The 19073-nt window shown below is 46.0% G+C and overlaps 2 protein-coding genes across 8 annotated transcripts in view; one reads left to right on the top strand and one right to left on the bottom strand.

Moving 5' to 3' along the window:
* Nucleotides 1-19073, top strand: part of HELLS (helicase, lymphoid specific) — a 71147-nt gene that overhangs the window by 776 nt on the left and 51298 nt on the right. Inside the window, exons 1-4 of one of the 4 annotated variants that reach the window (XM_052798586.1) lie at nucleotides 2670-2847; nucleotides 3877-4130; nucleotides 4889-5015; nucleotides 18603-18697. The gene's annotated coding sequence lies outside the window, so the exon portion shown is untranslated. Of the gene's footprint in view, nucleotides 1-2669; nucleotides 2848-3876; nucleotides 4131-4888; nucleotides 5016-18602; nucleotides 18698-19073 lie in introns of those variants that run through there. The other 3 variants (XM_052798587.1, XM_052798588.1, XM_052798590.1) reach the window with 3 other exon arrangements.
* Nucleotides 1-19073, bottom strand: part of LOC128146801 (uncharacterized) — a 32622-nt gene that overhangs the window by 11142 nt on the left and 2407 nt on the right. For 2 of the 4 annotated variants that reach the window (XM_052798592.1, XM_052798594.1), the window contains exons 2-4: nucleotides 10261-11114; nucleotides 2956-3117; nucleotides 199-385 (exon numbers count right to left, since the gene is read on the bottom strand). In XM_052798592.1, coding sequence (XP_052654552.1) covers nucleotides 199-385; nucleotides 2956-3117; nucleotides 10261-11114 — 1203 coding nt within the window. The remainder of the gene's footprint in view (nucleotides 1-198; nucleotides 386-2955; nucleotides 3118-10260; nucleotides 11115-19073) is intronic. The other 2 variants (XM_052798593.1, XM_052798596.1) reach the window with 1 other exon arrangement.

Genomic DNA, 19073 nt, shown 5'->3' with positions numbered 1-19073 from the left:
TGAAGCAGCAAGTGTTAAAATTGTAGGTGTAGACAAAGCATTTTAAAACGCATCTCTTAGAATTCCAGCTAAGGTATAGTTCCACTAACACCTTGCGCTGTTCCCATCTGTCTTTCCTAGGGAAAAGGAAGTTGCTGGTCAGCTTACTTCACCAACTGGTGGCAAGCAGTAGGGCAGGTTAGAGTTATTTGAACTCACCATTGCAGCTGCTTAGCTTTTCAGTGTTCACTCCTATTTCTGGGATGATGGAAAGATCAGAAGGGTTTCCAGTCTGAACCAAGAGGCTGTGAGGTCTGCTCCTCCCAGCAAAAAATGTCTTCATGTCTTGGTATGAGTTGAGGAAGACACTGGCAGCTCCACAGGAGCAATGCTGCAGAAGGTATTCCTACACCAGACAAAAAGAAAGCATGCAGACTCTTAGGTTGCCACAGCCCAATGTAACCAGGTGGTACGATGGTACAGACAAATTGCAATCATTCCAGCCCAGGGATGCCCAGCCTTGTCCTGAGACCCATCAGAACCCAGACAAATTATTTAATTCTGTAAAAGGGTAAGCAGCCTGAAGTTGGTAATATAGATTTTTCATGGGTTCATTGGTATTTAACTTAAATTGCCTAATATTCAGCATTTTGGGGGTTTGTTTCCCAGAAGGAATTGAATACAAGTTTCTAAACACAGAGCTGCTCAGCTAAGGCATTTGTATAAATAAACAGATCTGTTGTAACAGTGACTTGCATTTTAAGATAATGTTATTTGTTTTGGCATGTGCACAGACAACAATATCTTGTATTTTTATTGATGGGTTACCATAGTTTGCTTGCATGTTACCAGTCAGATTCACTGTACGTGGTACTTCAGCTGGTGTACTTCTGCTGTAGCTGGTATGGTGGGAAGGGGAGATTTTCTACCTTGCACAACCATGTTGCACAAGAGTTTAGTAGGGTAGAAAGCAAGGCGAGCTTTACCCAGTTGAAGTGGAAAGGGAACCAAACTGTTTATTGGTGTTGGGACCAGGACAGGCCAATGCCAGTTTAGCACCTCTGGAGACCCCCAGGCGACTGACAGTTTTAATGTAACATCTTATTTGGATAAGTTGCCACAGCAGCATGGCACTTTGCATTACCTATACCTTTGGAAGCTGCTTTGAAAATATGATGAAAGATGCTGCTTTTGGCCCACAGCATTAAAGATTTCCTTGTAAAGCAACGGCTGTGGAGTAACCGTGTTCCTTTTGTGTCACAGGATCAAAATGTCATCAGTCTCTGTGGTGGTGTCTGTACAGCTCTCAAGAACACCATCAGGAGCACTGGCTACCTACGATCCTCACGACCAGCTCTTAATACCACACTAACCCATCTCTGCTCTGGGGGTTGTGTTTTCCCTAGCTATGTCTGGGGTATGGAAACCTTTCCATGCTCATAGTCTGCATGGAGAGTGAACATGGTTTGGAAAGTAGCTTAGGACTCCCTCCAAGACACGGTATGGACAGCAATCTCTGAGTCTCATGGCACATGGGGGTAGTAGTGTTCCTCTTCTACGCAGAGGGGCTGTAACTCTGAAGAGGAAAATGACAGAGAGCTGCTCAGATACAGGAGATGCAGGCACCCCAGAGATACCCGAGAGAGAGCACCCAGTTTTGCAGAGCACATTGCAAGTGCTGCATGTTACATCTGGGGGTCCAATTCCCCACTGAACAGTGTGGGACAAATGCAGCTGAGAAGGCACCGCTGAGAGATCTTGGAAAATACCAAAAAGATCAAAGTTTCAAATATTTAAATGAAAGCATGGTGCCTTTCATTTCAGTGGGAGCTGGGGAGGAGGGGGCACATACACCAGATGAGGATTTGACCCTGAAGTTGCAGCTTGGAAGAGTTACTTTGAGCAATGACTCACAGTTGTAAAGCTTCAGGAAATGTGTTAACAATTCCCAGGCTCTATGTAGGAGGCTGCATTCCTCTAGGCATGAGAGATGGGTACATGGAAATGACAGGCTACTCTGCTCTGCAACCTGACTCACAACTTGCCTTTGGCTCTGAGGAGTCGTCAGTCACCTACTGCAGATCCAGTCCCAGCAGGTGGGAAAGCAGTACGGGGGGAGGAATGACACTGTCAGGAGAATAAAAGACTCGCACAGCATGGCTGGGAAGAAATAGCTGAGTATGACAAACCCCTTCTGTTGTCTTTGGGGAGTGATAAAATAAATAGAACGGAAGGGGAGGAAAAAAGCTGGAAACCTGGTGTGATGGCCAAAGAAAAAGCACTGAGAAGCAGAGGTGGGGTAGAGCCGAACAAAATATGCAGGGGCTAAAAAGTGCTGTTTAGGAGGATGCTGAAATGATTTGCAAATTTCAGTCAAATTTCCCAGCTACCTCTGGCTGATAAAAAAAGACAAATGGGAACACTGAGATGTTTCATGTCAGAGATTCTTCATTTGGCAGCTCAGAAGTGCAGGAAGGGAAAGAGAACATGGATTTGGGTAGTGGTACCACTGCTTCTCTTTCCCATTGTGTCTGTTTTGAGGGAAATTCTGGGATTTTGACAGTTTGAAACCAGAAAGAAAAGAGCGAGCTTTTAATTCAAAACACAATCGCTAAGGAGGTCCATGGAAATGTTTTGTTTTGATAGCATTGATGGAGGGATTGTTCTTGGGAGTTTTCAGCTGTAGAGAAGTTAAGGCTACTGACTTCGAGCTGTCCATCACATGAGGTGAGAAGGACGCATTTTAACTCAACAGAAGCAAGCACAGCTGGGAAACAAACCTGAACAAGAACAGAAACCCAAGCCCAAGGGAAGCTGAGCCCACTGTGGTGGGCAAGGGCTCCCTGAAGACCAGAGCAGCCTGCCCAGGTGGGTGTGGGGTCAAGTAAATCAGCATCTTCCCTCACACAGACTTGGAACTTTCCATCTGGGCCTTAAGTATATCATTTAATAGAAGATACTATGGTGTCTGCTTACCTCTTTTATCTGGCTCATCTTCTGCTCTTTCTGCAAGCTGCACACTTGCTTTTGGAGACGCAGGTTGTGCTCCTGCAGCTGACCAATCTTCTCAATCAGTTGGCAGATGTGTTCCAGGTATCCCAAACCAGATCCCAGGGCTTTGCTGTTACCTTGGTTCACCTGCAATGACAATGCATCTTGGACCATGGAGTAACAGCAGAGCAATCCTTACTAGCAGTTGGGAGCCCAGCACACTCCTTACAGCAGGCTGTGATAAAGACACTCGGGCTTCCTCTTGCAAGCGGCTTTGGTTATAGCCGGATCTAAGGTACAGTGTTGCTTGCTCACAGCTCTTTTCTGGATTACTCAGCAAGATGCGCCATTAGAGGGACTCTTCTGACTGATCACAGGCTGACGCAGAGGAAAACCTCGTGACAGCCTGTTTCTAGTTCCACCTCCCAGGCTAAATGTTGTCTTTTACTGGCCACAGGACCCTTGCAAACAAATATAGTTCTACTGTATGGTACAGATGGCTGGGGTTAGTATGGCTCTTAGCCCACAGCCCTCAGTGCAAGTCACCCTTACATCTACTGAGGCTGAGCTTGGCTCCTACCCAAAGGCACATATATGCAGGTTACAGTGATTTGCTGCTTTGTGACCAACTTGGGGGTGCATTTTGTCTGCCTTTGGCAATCTGCAACCATTATGGCACAGCTGAACTCAGACCCTCATCACTGGTGGGTCAGTGAGAGGGACATGGGTCTGAACCAAGCTGCCAAACTGAAAGAACATCTTTCCACTGGTCTTTAGCAGATCCCAGCTTACATCCCTGCTGTTACTTTCTCAGTCAGTAAGAGATGCCTGAAGAAAATCTGCAGGATCGAGTTTGCCGTCTGGCTATCGCAGGATATTCTGTACCACTGGTCTCTCCACACCTAGGACCTGCAGAGTCTCACTGCTACTCAGCCAAGGGCAGTGCCAGAGACAGACAGTAATCCTGTGGCAGAGGAAAGGCAACGGTGCTTCCCAGCCTCCTGCTCTGCGCTTCGCCGTTTCTGGCCCCAGGACTTCCCCATGCACGGCAAGTGTCCTCTCCTGTGCCACGAGTGGACTCTGCCGAATGTGCTGCTAACAAACACGTGCAGAGGCTCACTTCCACCTTGGCGCTGCCTGCTGATATGCGTGTGATATCAGTAAGTAAAATAAGCCTCGAACTTTACAAAAGCAGCACTCTAAGTTTATCTTACTTCAAAAAATAAGTTCCCGCTACAAAAGCAGGAAGCTTACTCTGTCTCCTTTCCCACAACAATCTACATTTTTGGGGAAATGCCAGCCTTGGGACTCTTCCTGTCTTTTCATTATGTCAGAAAGCTCATGGTGTGTTCAAAAATAATCAACATTAGGATTTACTTCTTTTTAAACAAATGATGATACAATGTTATTTATAAACAGGTATTATTATGTCCAGATGCTTTTGTGTCTGAGGCTGGGACAGAGGTCACATGAAATCACATGAAAAACTGTGATGACTCCAAGCTGACCAGTCATTCACATTCATGATTTTTATTTTCCTCTCGGGCAGAGCCTGCAGAAGTGGTGGCAAGACAAAGGTTACTCAGCCATAAAACTGAGTCCTTAGCGTGTCTGTCCAGTGGGAAGGAGTGCAGCCCCAGGACCCACAGGGAGAACAAAGCCTACATGGTGTCTGCTGGGAAAAGCTTGAGTCAAAAGCACTATAACCAACATATCTGAAAGCAACTAGGGATTTGGGGGTGCCCAGCTTCAGAAGCATGATTTTCAGAAAGTATGTGAGTATCAGCTTCTGAAAATCTGGCAGTTTTGAGCTGTCCCAAAATGGGTAGTCAGAAGTTCCTCATTATTCTTGAAAACGTAGGCTTTCCACCACTCTGTACCCTCTCTTTGCACATTTAACAACTTCCCTTTCTGCCAGTTTTCTGTTGCAGTGACTGATGGCATGTCTGTATTGCCCTAAGGAGACAGTGAGCAAATCCAGCCTGTTACAGCTGTAGAAACACAAGGGAAGACTACAAGGGACAGAGGAGCTCTTGGAAAAGACAGTAAAGTAAAACCTTTGGCTGTAACCTCAGGACTGGGAAGAAAGCATGAAGCATTTGACTGTGACCTCTTTCAGTTAGAGACCCTCTTTTTGTTCCATACTTGTCCTGTGCTTAATATTGTAAGGTCCTGCTTCATGTTTGCAGCTGCTAGGTTTATAGGGCAAAACGGGCAGGGGGAGAAGAAGAGGAGGTGGCCCTGATTTCCAGTGCTCTGTGTCTAGGGCTCAAGGCACTTGAAAGCAAAGGGGTGTTTAGGACAAGCAGGGAGAAAAATCTGGCTTTTAGCAAAAGGTAGGGAGAACTTCCAACTCCTGAGAATAAATACAGGTCCCCAGAAAATGAGAGGGAAAAGGCATAGAGCAGTTGCTCCAGGTCTTGGGGCAAGGTGGATTTACTCCTTTAGAGGAACTAAACCAGACTGAAGCTTGGACTCAACATGCTGGAGGCCCCTGTTTCACAGTCATCCTTCAGAGGCTGCTCAGGGCAGTCAATTTGGTCTATTTAATAGTAAATTAATTTGCATTTTATTGAAGTGATCCCAGCAAGCACAAATGAGCAAAAGGCAAATCAGGCAGAGCCTCCAGTGCCTGCCCATCGCTGCAGGGCCAGCCACCTCCGTGGTCAGCATGCAAGGGTAGAAGCCTTTAAGGGGGATGCTTCACCTTGCTTGCCCTGCTACAATGCCTGTTAGCATCAGGATTGCTCAGATATGGCAGGCATTCAATACAGAAAATTTGTGTAATTTAGCTGGTTGCCTCCAAAACGATTGCTCAGAGAGGGCCTCTCTAGGGATCCTTCCAGGACTTTCTTTTCCATAGACTGGAAATACCTAAACAGCCCTCGCTATCTTCTGGTCATGCCAAGTGCAGCATAGAACCTGCTCTGTCATATTCTGGTCTAAATATTTTCCTCTCAGCACCAGTGAGAGAGTTTTATGCTAGCAGTGGAGGGTGAGCATAGGAAAACTGCAGACATTTTCCAGGATGAGTCTCTTCCAGTCTCTGTCCCCCCAGTTGAAGCTTCCCAAAACATCCACCTAACAAGACTGAAATTTTTCCCATTCCCCACATGGGGATTGTCAAATAGTATTGGATCAAAAACCACGTGCCCATTTTTGAGCTGATGAAACCTATGAAGAAGGAAAAACATCTCACCTACTTTTTTGAAGGTGAGGATGCAGAGGATCAGACAGGCGTAATTTATGAATCAGATGAGGAAAGTAACAACATAATGTATAAATAGGTGCCAGACTTTGCTTTCAGGTACATCAGACTGAACCAGACCCTCAGCTGGAAGAAAAGGAATCCAAGGCTCTCAGCTATACTGTGCTGAGTTACTCCCATTACAGTTTTGACCCTGCGGAGTTAAGTTGCACTACACAGACTTTACACCTGTGTAACTAAAAAGAGATCTCTGCTCTTGTGAGTGTTCACCTAAGTTTTGGGGACAGGTTTTCAGTACATGTATCACTGCTCAGCTGGCAATAAACCATCGTAGTTGTGCTGGCCCACAGATTTCTTAGGAAGCCTAAAAATACAGGATCAACACCTGCACTGGGAACTTTGGCTTATCTAGAGCCCTCCAGTCAATATTTTTACTGGTGTAAAATCACATTTTTTCCTCTGAAGCCACCAGAGTCACAGAGCTGGGAGCTTTTCTTCTATCAGGCTCAATGGAAAACTGTCCTGGGCTGGACCTGGCAGCAGGAGCCAAAGCTGGCAGGCAAGACTAGCTTGGAGGTGAAGCTCTTCTTCCTTCAGACGGGAGCTCGCTGATGTTTCTTGCAGTGACTTAGCTTTCTGCACTTCTTGCAATGCTCTTCACTTACTCTTGTGGATAGTTTTGAGTTATACCATGCTCCATTCTCCCATAAATCCCTCACTGCCCACTCCCACCACATTAGCATGGCCAGTACAGAGGCAGTACCGTCACTGTGCCAACAGCCAAGGAATGAAATTACACACCTCCCATCATGGGCTTGGAGCAACTGATTAGTGACGTCACAGGCTGAGCGGGAAGCATTTGTCACTGGAAGCTGACAGCACCAAAAGGCTTGTGAATAACAGGAAAGAGAGTGATCCTGCTGTATATTTCTGGCGGCTCCACCCTGCTGTCCAGGAGGGGCTGCACTTACTGATAGCTTCTAGTTTCCTCTGAGCAGCACGCACAGGCTATGGGGCTGACAATCACAGGTTGCCCTATCCTTCCACTGAACCATACCGTTCTCTGCAGAGAAGTATTTTGACTGCTTTGGCCCAGGATAATTAGCACTGTGTGAATAATGGGTTTTTTTCATTTAATGACGACAATGCTCCCACCCTCCCTCTTCTTCCAGGGGTATGGGCTGACTTTAAATGTAAACTTTATGGAGCGTGAGGAATTTTTGCAAAGCAAAAGCATCAAAAGCTATGTATCTTCAAACTGACCCCAAACATTTAATTTGGCTTAAAAGGAAATGCTTTTATTTAGGCTTCAAAGTTCTTTCACTTGTTGTTTGACAGCTTCCACTTTCTTTCATCTTTCTAAACGTAGGCAAATTTCAAAATAACAATGGTTCAAAACAAAAGATCAGAAACCTTTGTTTAAGAAATGCCAGACTGAAATGATTTGATGTATATTTTCAGCCAAAGCCATTCACCAAATGAATCTAAATGGTCAAAATATTTGGTCATTTCCAGTCTCTCTTTTTCAGCATTTTCCTTCCTGTTCTCTTGGAAGTGGCCTCAGCAGTGAGGGAGGCTGGGAGGACATCAAGGGACATCTTCATCCAGAGACTGAATCCTTGCTCGGCTGTGGTGTGCTGGCAAGGAGAGTGCTGATGGCATTGCCACAGCCACCTGGGCTGGGGAACCTCAGCTGCTCTCCTGTTACTTGGAAGTTGTATTCCCCAAACCAGCAACAGAACTGAGGAAACTGGTGTCACCTATAATTAAATAATACTCTCACCTGGCATTAAATATAAGCCCCTATAAGCACTCTTGCATCTCTGTCAACATGAATTTAATGCAGGAGGAATTGATTTGATGGAACAATTTGGTTTGCCATGTTCTTTGCCAAGCAGAGTGGGAATACCTTGTACTGGCCTGCTGTCTTTCAGACAACATTGATTGCATTTCTAGGGGTATCTGAGTCTCTGAGATGACATCAGGCCAGACAAGAGACTGGCTCCTAAGTACCATGTTGTATCTTGAACAGGTTACAGGCAAATGTGAAAGCCACAGAGTATAAGCCTGGAGCAGAGCCTCAGCTGGGGTGAACCAAGAGGCATCCATCAGCTGTGTGGGCAGACGATCATCAGGACATCATTTCTGAGGGGGTCTCACTCTGTCCTGCCTCTGTTGTATGACAGTGAGAACAGGTCAACATTGTGCAGGTTTGGCGAGGGCAGAAGGCTCTGCAGCTGCGGGAGGGCTGTCCCTGTGCTCTGAGGCACACAGCGCAGCAGCAGCCACAGGGCTGCGCAGCAGCAGTGGGCATTTCTTGCCCCAGTCAGCTTGGGTGCTACCTGGCATCCCAGCAGTTTGAAGAGCACTGCTTTTGAGATACAGCAGCCTGGAGGTGCTCTGTGAAGAGGGACAAACTTCCCCAGCACCTAGGTCACAGCTGTATTTATACAGCTCAAAAAACAAACAAAGAAAAGCGCTCTGGGGCACAGAGCTTTAGCACTCAGCCAGTGAGGATATTAAAAAGGAGGGGAGATAAGCCACCAAGGGCTTCATTTCCTCTTCAGTTTCTTTCTAATTTATTCTCTTGTTTATTTAAATGCTCTGCTTTGGGAAACTGAGGCTCCATTTCACAAAGGATTTAAAGGAATTTCATGGGCAGCCAGAGCTGTCAGACAAGACCAAGCTGGCTGCAAACCCTCTGGAGTACAACAGAGAATTTGGGTAGCTTTTTATAAAGTCTCCTTAGATTCAGACTCTCCTGCTCTGGTCCTTTTTTGAACTCTCTGCCAAAAGGCCAGGTCACTGTCTGTTTGGGAACCGTGCAAAACAGACATCTGTCTTCTGCCGTGTGTGAGACAGGTCTGGGGAGGAAGAAGGTGCTCCATTGGATTGTGTGTTGCTTCTGCTGCCTTGATATGCAATGTTACCAGAGGTGGGCCATCTCTGACCTTCCTCACTGCTTGGGAGGGTTTGGCTTGCTGGAGAGGAAGGCCATCACCTGATGGTTCAGGGCCCGGGCAGAGAAGTCATGGTGAAAGTATATGCACAGCACACAGCACTTGTCATTTGGCTTCCTCCCACCCATCTCCCATTCATCACTGTTACTGCAATGAACACCCCAAAAAGAAATCCCCGTTATGCACTGTTTGATATTTTTGGTGTGTCTGTATGACCCTCTTCATCTAGCCTGCCCCCTCCTTTCCTTTTGCTCATGGGGCTTTTTGGTCTGTCTCTCTATCAAGAATCAGCTCCCCAGTTAGATCTTTCCATTACTGGTTCATGGAAGCCACCGCAGTGATCTGTCTGCGTGTCAGCAGCATGGGGCTTCAGTAAGAGCACTGGAGTGAGTGCTTGCCAGCATCCACTATGGGAGAAAATGCACAGAAGGGCTTTTTATTCTATCAGTTGCAGGGAGTACCCAGCAAGGGGGAAAGAGTAGAACAAGGTGCTGAAAATATGTCTTTGCAGTTTGGTCAGTCTCAGAACTGTTTCCATCACAGCTGTGCTGGAGGGTTAAAAGGGGATCTCCATCTCTATCCCAGCAAAGATTTGAATTTGTGCATTAGTTCCCTGCTCACTCATTATTCGAGAGAGCTGGCTCAAGAGGACAGGACAGGCCTGGACAGGAATGAACTACCCCTTAGACAAGTTCTTTCCAAACTTCGGTGCCCCGACAGCAGTCTAGCTGTTCCCAGGAACAGGAATAACCTGACATTGAAAAAGAAACTATGTTCTGATCCCCGTCCCATGTATCAGAGGACGATGACTAACCTCATAATCTTCATTTTAAAACCAGAATAAAGTCCATGCTCTAATCTAGGGCTTTTTGAAACATCAGATCTCCATGAGCTGTTAGTCATCCTTACCCAGACCCAATATATGTGAATTACTTCAGAATTTCACGACTATGAAAAAAGCCCTTAAAAATCAATTCCCAAGATTTGCTGCTTACAACAGTTTCAGGGGAGATTTTCTAACTCACTCAGATGTGTCCTAGTTCGTGACAGAGGATAGGACTTGAACCCTGACTGAGGTATTGGACCGGCCTAGCTGTAAGATTCAGTTGAGGTGTTTCTTACCTCACTCAGTCTACAGCATTCATCCATGTATTCATTCAGACTGTCGCTTGTGGGGTACTTCTTCAGCTGATGTCCATGGATCTGAAGGTCTTGCATGCTGCCAAAGTTCTCTGAGAAATTGTCAGCAATTATCTTTGGCTCTTCTATCGGAGCTGGGGTGGGAAGAGTGCTTTCCCTGGGAAGGTCTGTCTCTGGGGTAGGTTCTTTTTCCAGAGATTGCCTTTTGCTTTGGTCAAAATGTTCATCAGGACTTTCTCCTGGAGGGATACTGAAGTCTTCAAGGGAAGCTGTAGGACCCTGCATAGCATCTGCCTCCTGGCTGTAGTACTCAGCTTGTTTTTCACCCTCTGGATCTTGGTGGCTGACTTTTCTGGCATGCTCTTTACATGTTCTCATTATCAGATGGTCAATTTCTGGAGAAGAAGAGGTGCTAAGCACACCTGAGTCACAAAATGAGTCTCTGCTGTGAAGCACAAAGCTCTTCTCTGAACCCGTTGGTGTTGATGGAGAATTAGCCCCACTTGGCAATTCAACCCCCGAGTCCTCAGATTCAAATTTGGAGAATCTATGAAGTCGGCACTTGGACTCAAAGGCACTGAGGTCAGGCAGCGTGGCTACATAGTCTGTGCTTGCCGGGGCATCTGCATAGTCTGGATCTGCTGGTGCGGCTGCTGCATTCGGATTTCCCTGGCAGTCCGGTGGGAGGCTGGCACCAGGGAGACGGGACTCTTCTGTGCAGGCTGTGTCAGCTGGAGCCTCTGGGTTTAACCCTGGGTTTTGAATTCCTTCATTGCTCAGTATCTTCATATGTGTTAACACAACTTTGTCCTCAGCAGGTGGGCTCTTCTTACCTGCTTAAAAGAAAACAAGTAGAAGAAGGTCACAAGAGGCTACAAAACTCAGTGTCTAGTGCATCTCCTGAGGAATGTTAGATGTAAAACTGTCTATAGTAAGGTGGTAGAGGGGGACAGCCCTAATTTGTTTTTGTTGAGCTGTATGAAGCTTTCTTGCAGGCTTTGCTGCAACAGAAGTGTTGTCTTTCATAGCCCCAGAGTCCTTCAGGTGGAGTCTTAAATACACACAGAGCTCTGATTTAGTAGATAGGTAGAAAACACATGTAGCCAGATGACTTTTTAGTGATTACCTGCGTACAGATGCAGAGAAGTACATGTTCCTTCAGCGTGATAGACATTAATTTAAGGCTAAAATATTTCCTCTGATTAAATGTATTCTGAACCAGCAGAAAAAAGGGTAAAATGAAATCCGTCTTTCTGCAGGCTTAAGTAAATTTTGGGTTGCAACAAGCAATTTGCAAACTGTTTTGTATTCTCTGCAGTATTCTCTGCACACATACAGGTGATGAAAAGCAAGTACTGATAGGAAAAGCAAATGAGGCACTGTAGATCTTTTTCGCTCCCTGTATGGTTTTAGGTATGAAGTAATTTCTTTAAATGAACTCTTACTTTCTTTGTAAAGAGAAAGGAGATGGGGGCAGCTTTGTTCATGAGCTTTTTGCACATGGACAAAGAAGACTTGTTTTCACATCACAGTTATTTCACACGGTAATGTGGTAGAACCTCTCTGGATGAAAGGCTGATCTACAGGAGTTGAAGATCTGCCCCCAGGTTTTCTTACTGTTTTTCTGAATCTAATATTTCACAGGGCAGACTTCTGGTTCACACTGGCATGAGAGCCAGTGTGAAAGCTCTGCATCCACCCTTTAGTAAACTGCAAATGTCAGCTCCAAATCCATCTGTTCGTGGATTTAGGACCAGGAATTGCTGCAGTACAAAACTTCAGTTTTTCCCTTATTAGTGCCTGACCCAGAGCACCTCAGAGGGCTATAATACATAGACTTTTCAGGATATCTTACTTCCTACTTCATTTCCTTTCATTCCCCTCTCCTACTTCCTTCCTTTTTGCCTGACATCAAACCAGCAGCTGCTTCACAAACTCACTCCTGGTAACACAATTATCCCTAAGTAAGGAGGGAAGCCTGGGACCCCACACCAGTGGTAGAGCTGCTGTGCAGCCCTCCTTCACGGTAACCCAGGAAACTCCCTGTTTCAGAAATAACCCATTTTCCAGCCTTCCCTCCTCCACGTTGCTTTCTGCAATGTCCACAGACAAGGGAGACTTTTACTCATTAAGGCCAAGCTAGCTATTACATGGATCATTTTCTACTTTATTTAAATTCCTTCTATTTTATCTTCAGAATGTCTTGGGATACCACTGAAACATGCCCTTTACTGTTCATAGGCAGCCATAGATTTAATATTTTACACTGGATTTTCATAAAGGGCTGTCAGTGCTAAATAATCCCATCTGATGGGCTTTTTGTGGCACTTGGGCACATAGTGCTTATAACCCTTACAGAAGATCTTGTTTATCATATAGAGAATTGCACCCACCTCCCTTGGCAGGATTCACAGGTACCCCTCCACTGTAAAGAGCCACATTTGGGACAGTCAGTGGCAGACTGTCAGCAATGCAACACCAGTACACTGCTGTGGTGGGGGACAAGAGAAAGACATTGCCCACACAAATACCACAGGAAAGCTCACCAGGAGCTGCCTGTGCTGGGCTGGGTTAACAGCCCTTCCACTCTTGGGATGAGCATGATGGACCCTGAACTGAGGACAAGGAGGGACCCTGGTTTGCAGCTTCAGGCACAGCAAAATGCCACTTGTAAAAGGGAGCTTGGTGCCAGGTTTTGGAAGGAGGAGCTGGAGCTGAGTCGTTACTGATTTGGAGTGAAGAGGATCTACCTGATCAGCTGCAAACACCTCTTGGCAGTGAGAGGCAAAGTGTATCTGCATGAAGAATGAAAGGCTAACAGGCTCTTCTGATGGCATCACCGCCCCAGATGGCACAACAAAGCCACTGGGAATCAAGAGGAGAGCAGTTGCATTGCTGCACTTTCTTTTTAAGAACAAATCATACAGCTGTCACTCTTACCAGGAATTACTATATGCAATGGTAGTTCCTTCCCACAGACTCTGATCGCCTTCACTTATTAACCATGCCATGCTTTCCTTTGGAGATTCTCTTATTGTCTTTCAATCTGCCCCTTTTTTTTCTTGCTTAACCGGTTTCACCTTGGCCTACACAAATATTTCTTTGTCTGAAATCAGGAAGCAGCGTATTAAAATGAGGTCTTGCCAGATGCTTTAATTTGTATCTTTTATGACTATGAAAGCTACAAAGTGTACCAGAAAGTTTGGCTGGGGTAGAAAAAAAATGAGATGAAATCTCTGGCCCTCTGCGTGAGGGTCCCCTCGATGTCAACAACTCCAGTGCTGAGAAAGGTCTGTGCTCTGGATAGCACAGTCCTTTGCTCTCCCCATCCTGTGGTCACTAGCAACATTGCATGGTTTCACAATTTCTTGTTTGTCTGTTCCAGGCTTCATGATCTTGGCACTGGCAGGTCCTGGTAACCACAGTGTTTGAGCACTTCTGATTTATCCTCCCAACCCCTTGCAATGATGCAAAATGTTATCATCCCCCTACCACAAGTTCAGAATAGATGCAAAGGATGGCAGGATTTTGCAACACACTTAGGCACCTCATCCTCATTCATTCAATGATACTTTCCCATGGTCAATGAGGTCATCTGTGCTACAGTGGAGAGATCTCCCATGATTAAGGCAGTCACCTGAAACTCAAGTTTTTCTTGCTGCACCTCACTGACGGAACAATCTCTTCTTCCTCTCTGTTAACTGGGTTAGGGAATGTAAACCATGGGGCTTCCAACAAGCAGATTGTTTGTGCTACAGATCTTGAAAGAGCATAAAAAAATGCTCAGCTCTTTCAAGCATATTGCCAACAAACACCAGAATGGTGCAATTAAAGCTCATCTGTGCAATTACCAAAAAAAAAAACAAAACAAAACAAAAAGTGCGCCAGACCCTCAGCTCCTATAAATTAGCTCATTACCAGGGCCCCTAACAGAATTGTGTCAGCTAATTTTGGCTGAGGACTTGGCCTGTAAGTGCTTTGTACAACAATACCAGGGGCCTGGAGCAAAGCAGGGATGATGGACTCCTGCCTGGTGCTGGAAGGAGTGTGCCACAGGGGTACAGTTACAATGCTGTGCGGAGGCTTCTGAAAGGAGGTGTGAAGAACTTCAGAGAGCTGAACAGTGGCATTAAGGTTGGTAAGATGTATTTACTCCTGCTGGAGGCCAGCCAGGTTTGACACTGCTGCTCCTGGGAAATCAGCCAAGATTTTTGTTGTTGTTTTTTGTTTCTTTTCCCCTGCACTGTTTTTCCACACCCCTTCTGGGGTGGGGTAAGGTACCGAAGGATGCTGTTTTCAGGCAGCTGGCTGGGACACTGGTATGGCAGCACTGGAGGGAATGGAGTTGTGTGTGCACGCTTAGGAATCAGTATAGCTTCCTGCAGCATCTTCAGCAGTGTGTGCCCAGGCCAAACATTGTCTCCGGTTAACTAGTAGCCCTCTTAAAGGGTTATATGGCTTTGTAATCACACTAGAGATAAACAGGGTTCCCTCTGTTGTAATATCAGCCTGTAACTGATGGTGACTAATTATGCGTAACTGCGTGCAAGTTGCTGATTTCCTGTGCCTGTACAGTTGGAGAATAAGACTGCTTCCAATCTCATGGGGAGGTGATATCTGAAGGTAATTAGTAGGGAGTGAAAGGAATTGATATGTCCCAGCTAAGCCTCTAGAACTTTGCTTTGTTTCCAAATTGCTTTCTAGGATACTTCTCTGTTGGCAGTTAGCAAAGCCTAGCTGAGAAACTTAAATCCTTCAGAGGTGAATACCCTCCCATCAGCTCCTGCCCCAAGGCTTTTCCTTCCTTGGAGTTTTAAGTCCAAGTGTATTTTTCCTGTTGCACAATAACTAGTAGCTGCCAGGGCACAGACTAGTGCATTAATATAGAGATTTCTGACCTGAGGAAGGAGGGCGGATATCTAAACGTGAAATTGCTTTCAAGCAGTTTCTTTATCCCGGTAAGCTGCATGCAAGAGATGCATTTGAACAACTGCCCAGGCAAAACTCCCAGGCATTCCCAGTCCTGTCCAGGCCCAATTCCTGCAAAAGCTCCCACCTTTCTAGTAAACCAAGCCAAAGTCTGTATTCAAATCCCCATGCTCCAAAGCATTGCACTGGCAATTCTTTCAGTGCAAGCCCTGTTAAGCTCTGCTATGTCCCTGGGAGGGGTCCTTGGCTTCTGATGCACTGACTCAAGTATCATAGCATCTGATGCATCTGGCTAATGGGAGTACTGGTGGTGGGAAGAGGCCAGACTGGCAGTGGGATGAGTGCTGCTAGTGGCAGTACAGAGTTATACTGTACAGTGCTGCCCTTATCCCTTCTGGTCTGTGCCCACCCATCTTCTCAAAATGTTCATCCTGATTTGTAGGCTACTTGGCATGGGGAGAATCTCTGTTAAACGTGTGCACAATGACTGGCACAATTGGAGCCAAAGCTTTGCTTGTCTCCATCTGCCATTGTGTTACAAAGGATAGCAGCATAAGAGCCATGGCAGCCCTCTGCTTGTCCCCAGGCAAAGTTCAAGTGCACAGCGAACCCATCCACAGTGGGTGGTGCTGGCAGGGTTATGCATGGTGGCAGTCCCAGGGAGAGGCAGCAGGTGAGCAGTCCAGAAATGCTCAGAGTGGCTACTCCTCTCCCCATTCCCCTCTACCACAAGACACATAACACCCTCTAGATTTAAGTCCATAAGGCTGGTACTTTCCAGCTGTAGTGTGCCACAGGAACAGAACACCAGAAATAAATGGCATCACCAATGACTTGGGTTGCTGGAGTAGCAGGGATTTTGCACAGCTGCCCTGCAAAGGAAGACCAAAGTCAAACCCCATCATTCCTACCAGTCTGCTCAGCCCTGAGCACAGGAACAAGATGCATATGCGAAGTCCCAGAAAAGGCTTTTCTGTATCACATAGAGGACCTGCACAGCCTGCCTAGTAACTCCTCTCTAGCTCCAGCTGTGCCAAGGATTAAATCCTGTTCCATGTAGGACAGGTTCTGTGATGGGGCTGTGGCCTCCAAGTAACAAACTAAGAGATGATCAGCAGCTTTTGAAGAATCATTAGGCAGCAGTGACTAGTCAGCTGGAGTCAGACTCCTGACCTAGAAATGAAAGGCTGCCTCTCCCATTCAGTCCTTGCATTCCCTTGTCCTTCCTTCCTTTACAAAAAAGTGTCCCTTTAGTCCTGTCACTGTGACACATTCTCTAACACTGCTGGCAGTACAGCTCAGGTGGCATTTCCCTTTCACTGCAAAGAGGGGACATTTTTTTCTCACCAATGATGAGGTCTCCATTTCCCAGCATTTAAGAGAAAAGGGGTCACTTCCTTTCTGAAACAATAGGCATTTTTTGCTGCTGACTCTTCCCCCATATGTGCTGAGGGGTTGGGCTGGGTGGTGGGGCTGTGCTGACACCCCCTTCTCAGCAGGAGCCCACCAGCTGGCCCCCACGCAGAGCATGCAGGAGCTGTTACTTTCCCAGCTGGGCAGTGGCTGCCCCTTGCATAGCCCCGTGGGCACAGGGAGTCATTGCATGGACAGGACCCCAATACTTACAAGAACTGGATTACTCTTATGCTGCCAAAAAACCCAAACCAAAAAAACCCAACAAGCAACCCCCACCCAGAAAAAACCCCCAGCAACCACCACCAATTGACCCTCTGGGAGGGAAATCTATCTCCACAGTCCAGCTTTGCCATGGCCTTCCATGGGGTGAGGATCTCCCTGCTTCCTGGTGCTTTACAGGCCTGTTGAAGACCTGATCCCAGTCCTGGCGATGGCAGGGGTGCTGTTTGGCACCAAGTTTCTGCAGACAATCTGCCTTCCCAATGCCTTTCAAGCAAAGCTACTCTGTGAGCATGCTGCTGTATCTTGGGCTGCCCAATCGGAGCAAGAGCTTCTCCTAAACAATTAGGACAATCGTGAGCCTAAGAATTTCTAAGGGTACCTATTGGAAAGGTCTTGTGTCTTCAGTGCACCAGTTACAACCTCTATCCACAATGGCAAAGACTTGTGAAGGCTTGAAAATCACTGTCTTAGAAACTTTTTTTTTTTTAATTGGAATTGTGACTGAAAAATTCACACTCACAGAAGAACACGCTCCCATGTGTTAACTGAATATTTGTGTGATAGACCCCATTCTCAAAATTTCAATTTATCCAAGTGGGGAACTGAAATGCATGTGGATATCATGGGAGTATATATACAATTCGATTTGCTTGAAATGTTGAATGCAAAGGAATAATCATGCCAAAGCTGAGATCTTGGACAGTCCTTGAACGAAAAGCACAAAGTTCCTGGATTGTTTGGCTCCAAGGTGCTCTCCAGTCTTGCTGTTAGTTAAGTGTGTGAAGTTCCTCCAGATGATAGTTTGGTAATATAATGTGACCAGAAATGTTATAGATCCACCATAGCTGCAGCTGGGAATGATAAATCTATATAAAACAGATGCTGAGAGAAAGATAACCGGGTTCAAGGACTCTGAAGAGGCATTTATTGCTTTAATATATGTTTTAGAAAAAGGAGGAGATAATTATAGCTCTTCAGGCATTTGAGGAGGAATGAGAGGGAGATTGATTGTTTACTGATGGATATAGTTGGGTGAACTAAAGAGGAAATGGATTTCCAAGTAGAGAGGCCACTTGACATTTTTACAGCTTGCTTCTATTCATTCCAAGTGACCTGTGAAGTTTTTGAAACAGAGTGACAGGTCTGATAGATTAGTGACCTCTGGCAGAAAGACCCAGGGCACAGCAGGTCCCTGCAGACCACCTGGTTTATCAGAGTTACTCGTGTAGGCTGGCAGTCACCAATTTTTAGACCAACACCTGACCATGCACATAACACCAGCTAAAGAGCCTCTCCCACTCATGACTGTATTTACGCTGCAACTTACTTTTTTTTATATATAGCCCAGTGGGAAAACCAGGCCAAGGATAATTTTGGTGCACAAGGATCTGTGCCCAGGTCCTCCCTACTCTGCAACATATGCAACCTAACAACTCCTGGCGTCAGGGGGAGGCTCAGCTCCTGCAGTCACCTATGGTGCTTATTTGTGTGACTTTTTCAGGGACATGGCAGCTCTTACTAAAGACCTGCAAATCCTTCTCCTTGGAAATTCCCATGTGCTCCTTCAGGAGAAAGGTTCAAAACCTTAAATAAAGGAAATGGTGCTTTCATGAGCAGCCCTGTATAATAGCAAAAGATTATTTGGCACACAGCTCGCTAATATGTCTAAGCAGAAAATGAAAACAATGGAAACAAATATACCACACCTTAGCAAAACCCATCTAATTTAGATCTTTCCTTGCACATCTGATTTGCAGGCCTGCCTCATATTGCAAAGGAGTGTTCAGCCAGAAATGAACTAGGAGACAGGAGGCCCTCTGCAAGGATGGAACTTGCCCCCCAGGGATGACAGGTATGTAGTAATTCAGGTTTTATTGCCTATAATAAGCTTGGATAAACAACTGTTCAATAGCCCCACAGACCAAAGCCATTAAGACCCCGGTGCTTCAACTGAAGCCAAAGGAACTCATAAATGTATCAGAAAGGTCACTGTTAACCTATTCTTCATGTGCAGTCATTGCTGTCCCTAGGCAAAACCCCAGAGAACTGCTTCTGCTCAAACGAGGGAGCAGTGAGCAGGTGTAATCTTACTCTTCGGTATGTCTGAAATCTTTTATGGTTGCAAAGAGAGTGGTGACAATTTTTTGGTTTGTTGCTCTTCATGGGGCCACCCAAGGACCTTGGTGAGATGATGAGGAGGTGGTGATGCAGGGCTCTGTAGCTGCAGT

The sequence above is a fragment of the Harpia harpyja genome, chromosome 10 (assembly GCF_026419915.1).
Source record: "Harpia harpyja isolate bHarHar1 chromosome 10, bHarHar1 primary haplotype, whole genome shotgun sequence".
Lineage (NCBI taxonomy): Eukaryota > Metazoa > Chordata > Aves > Accipitriformes > Accipitridae > Harpia > Harpia harpyja.
Note: the sequence above shows the minus strand (reverse complement) of the source record. Positions and strands in the feature narration are given on the sequence as shown.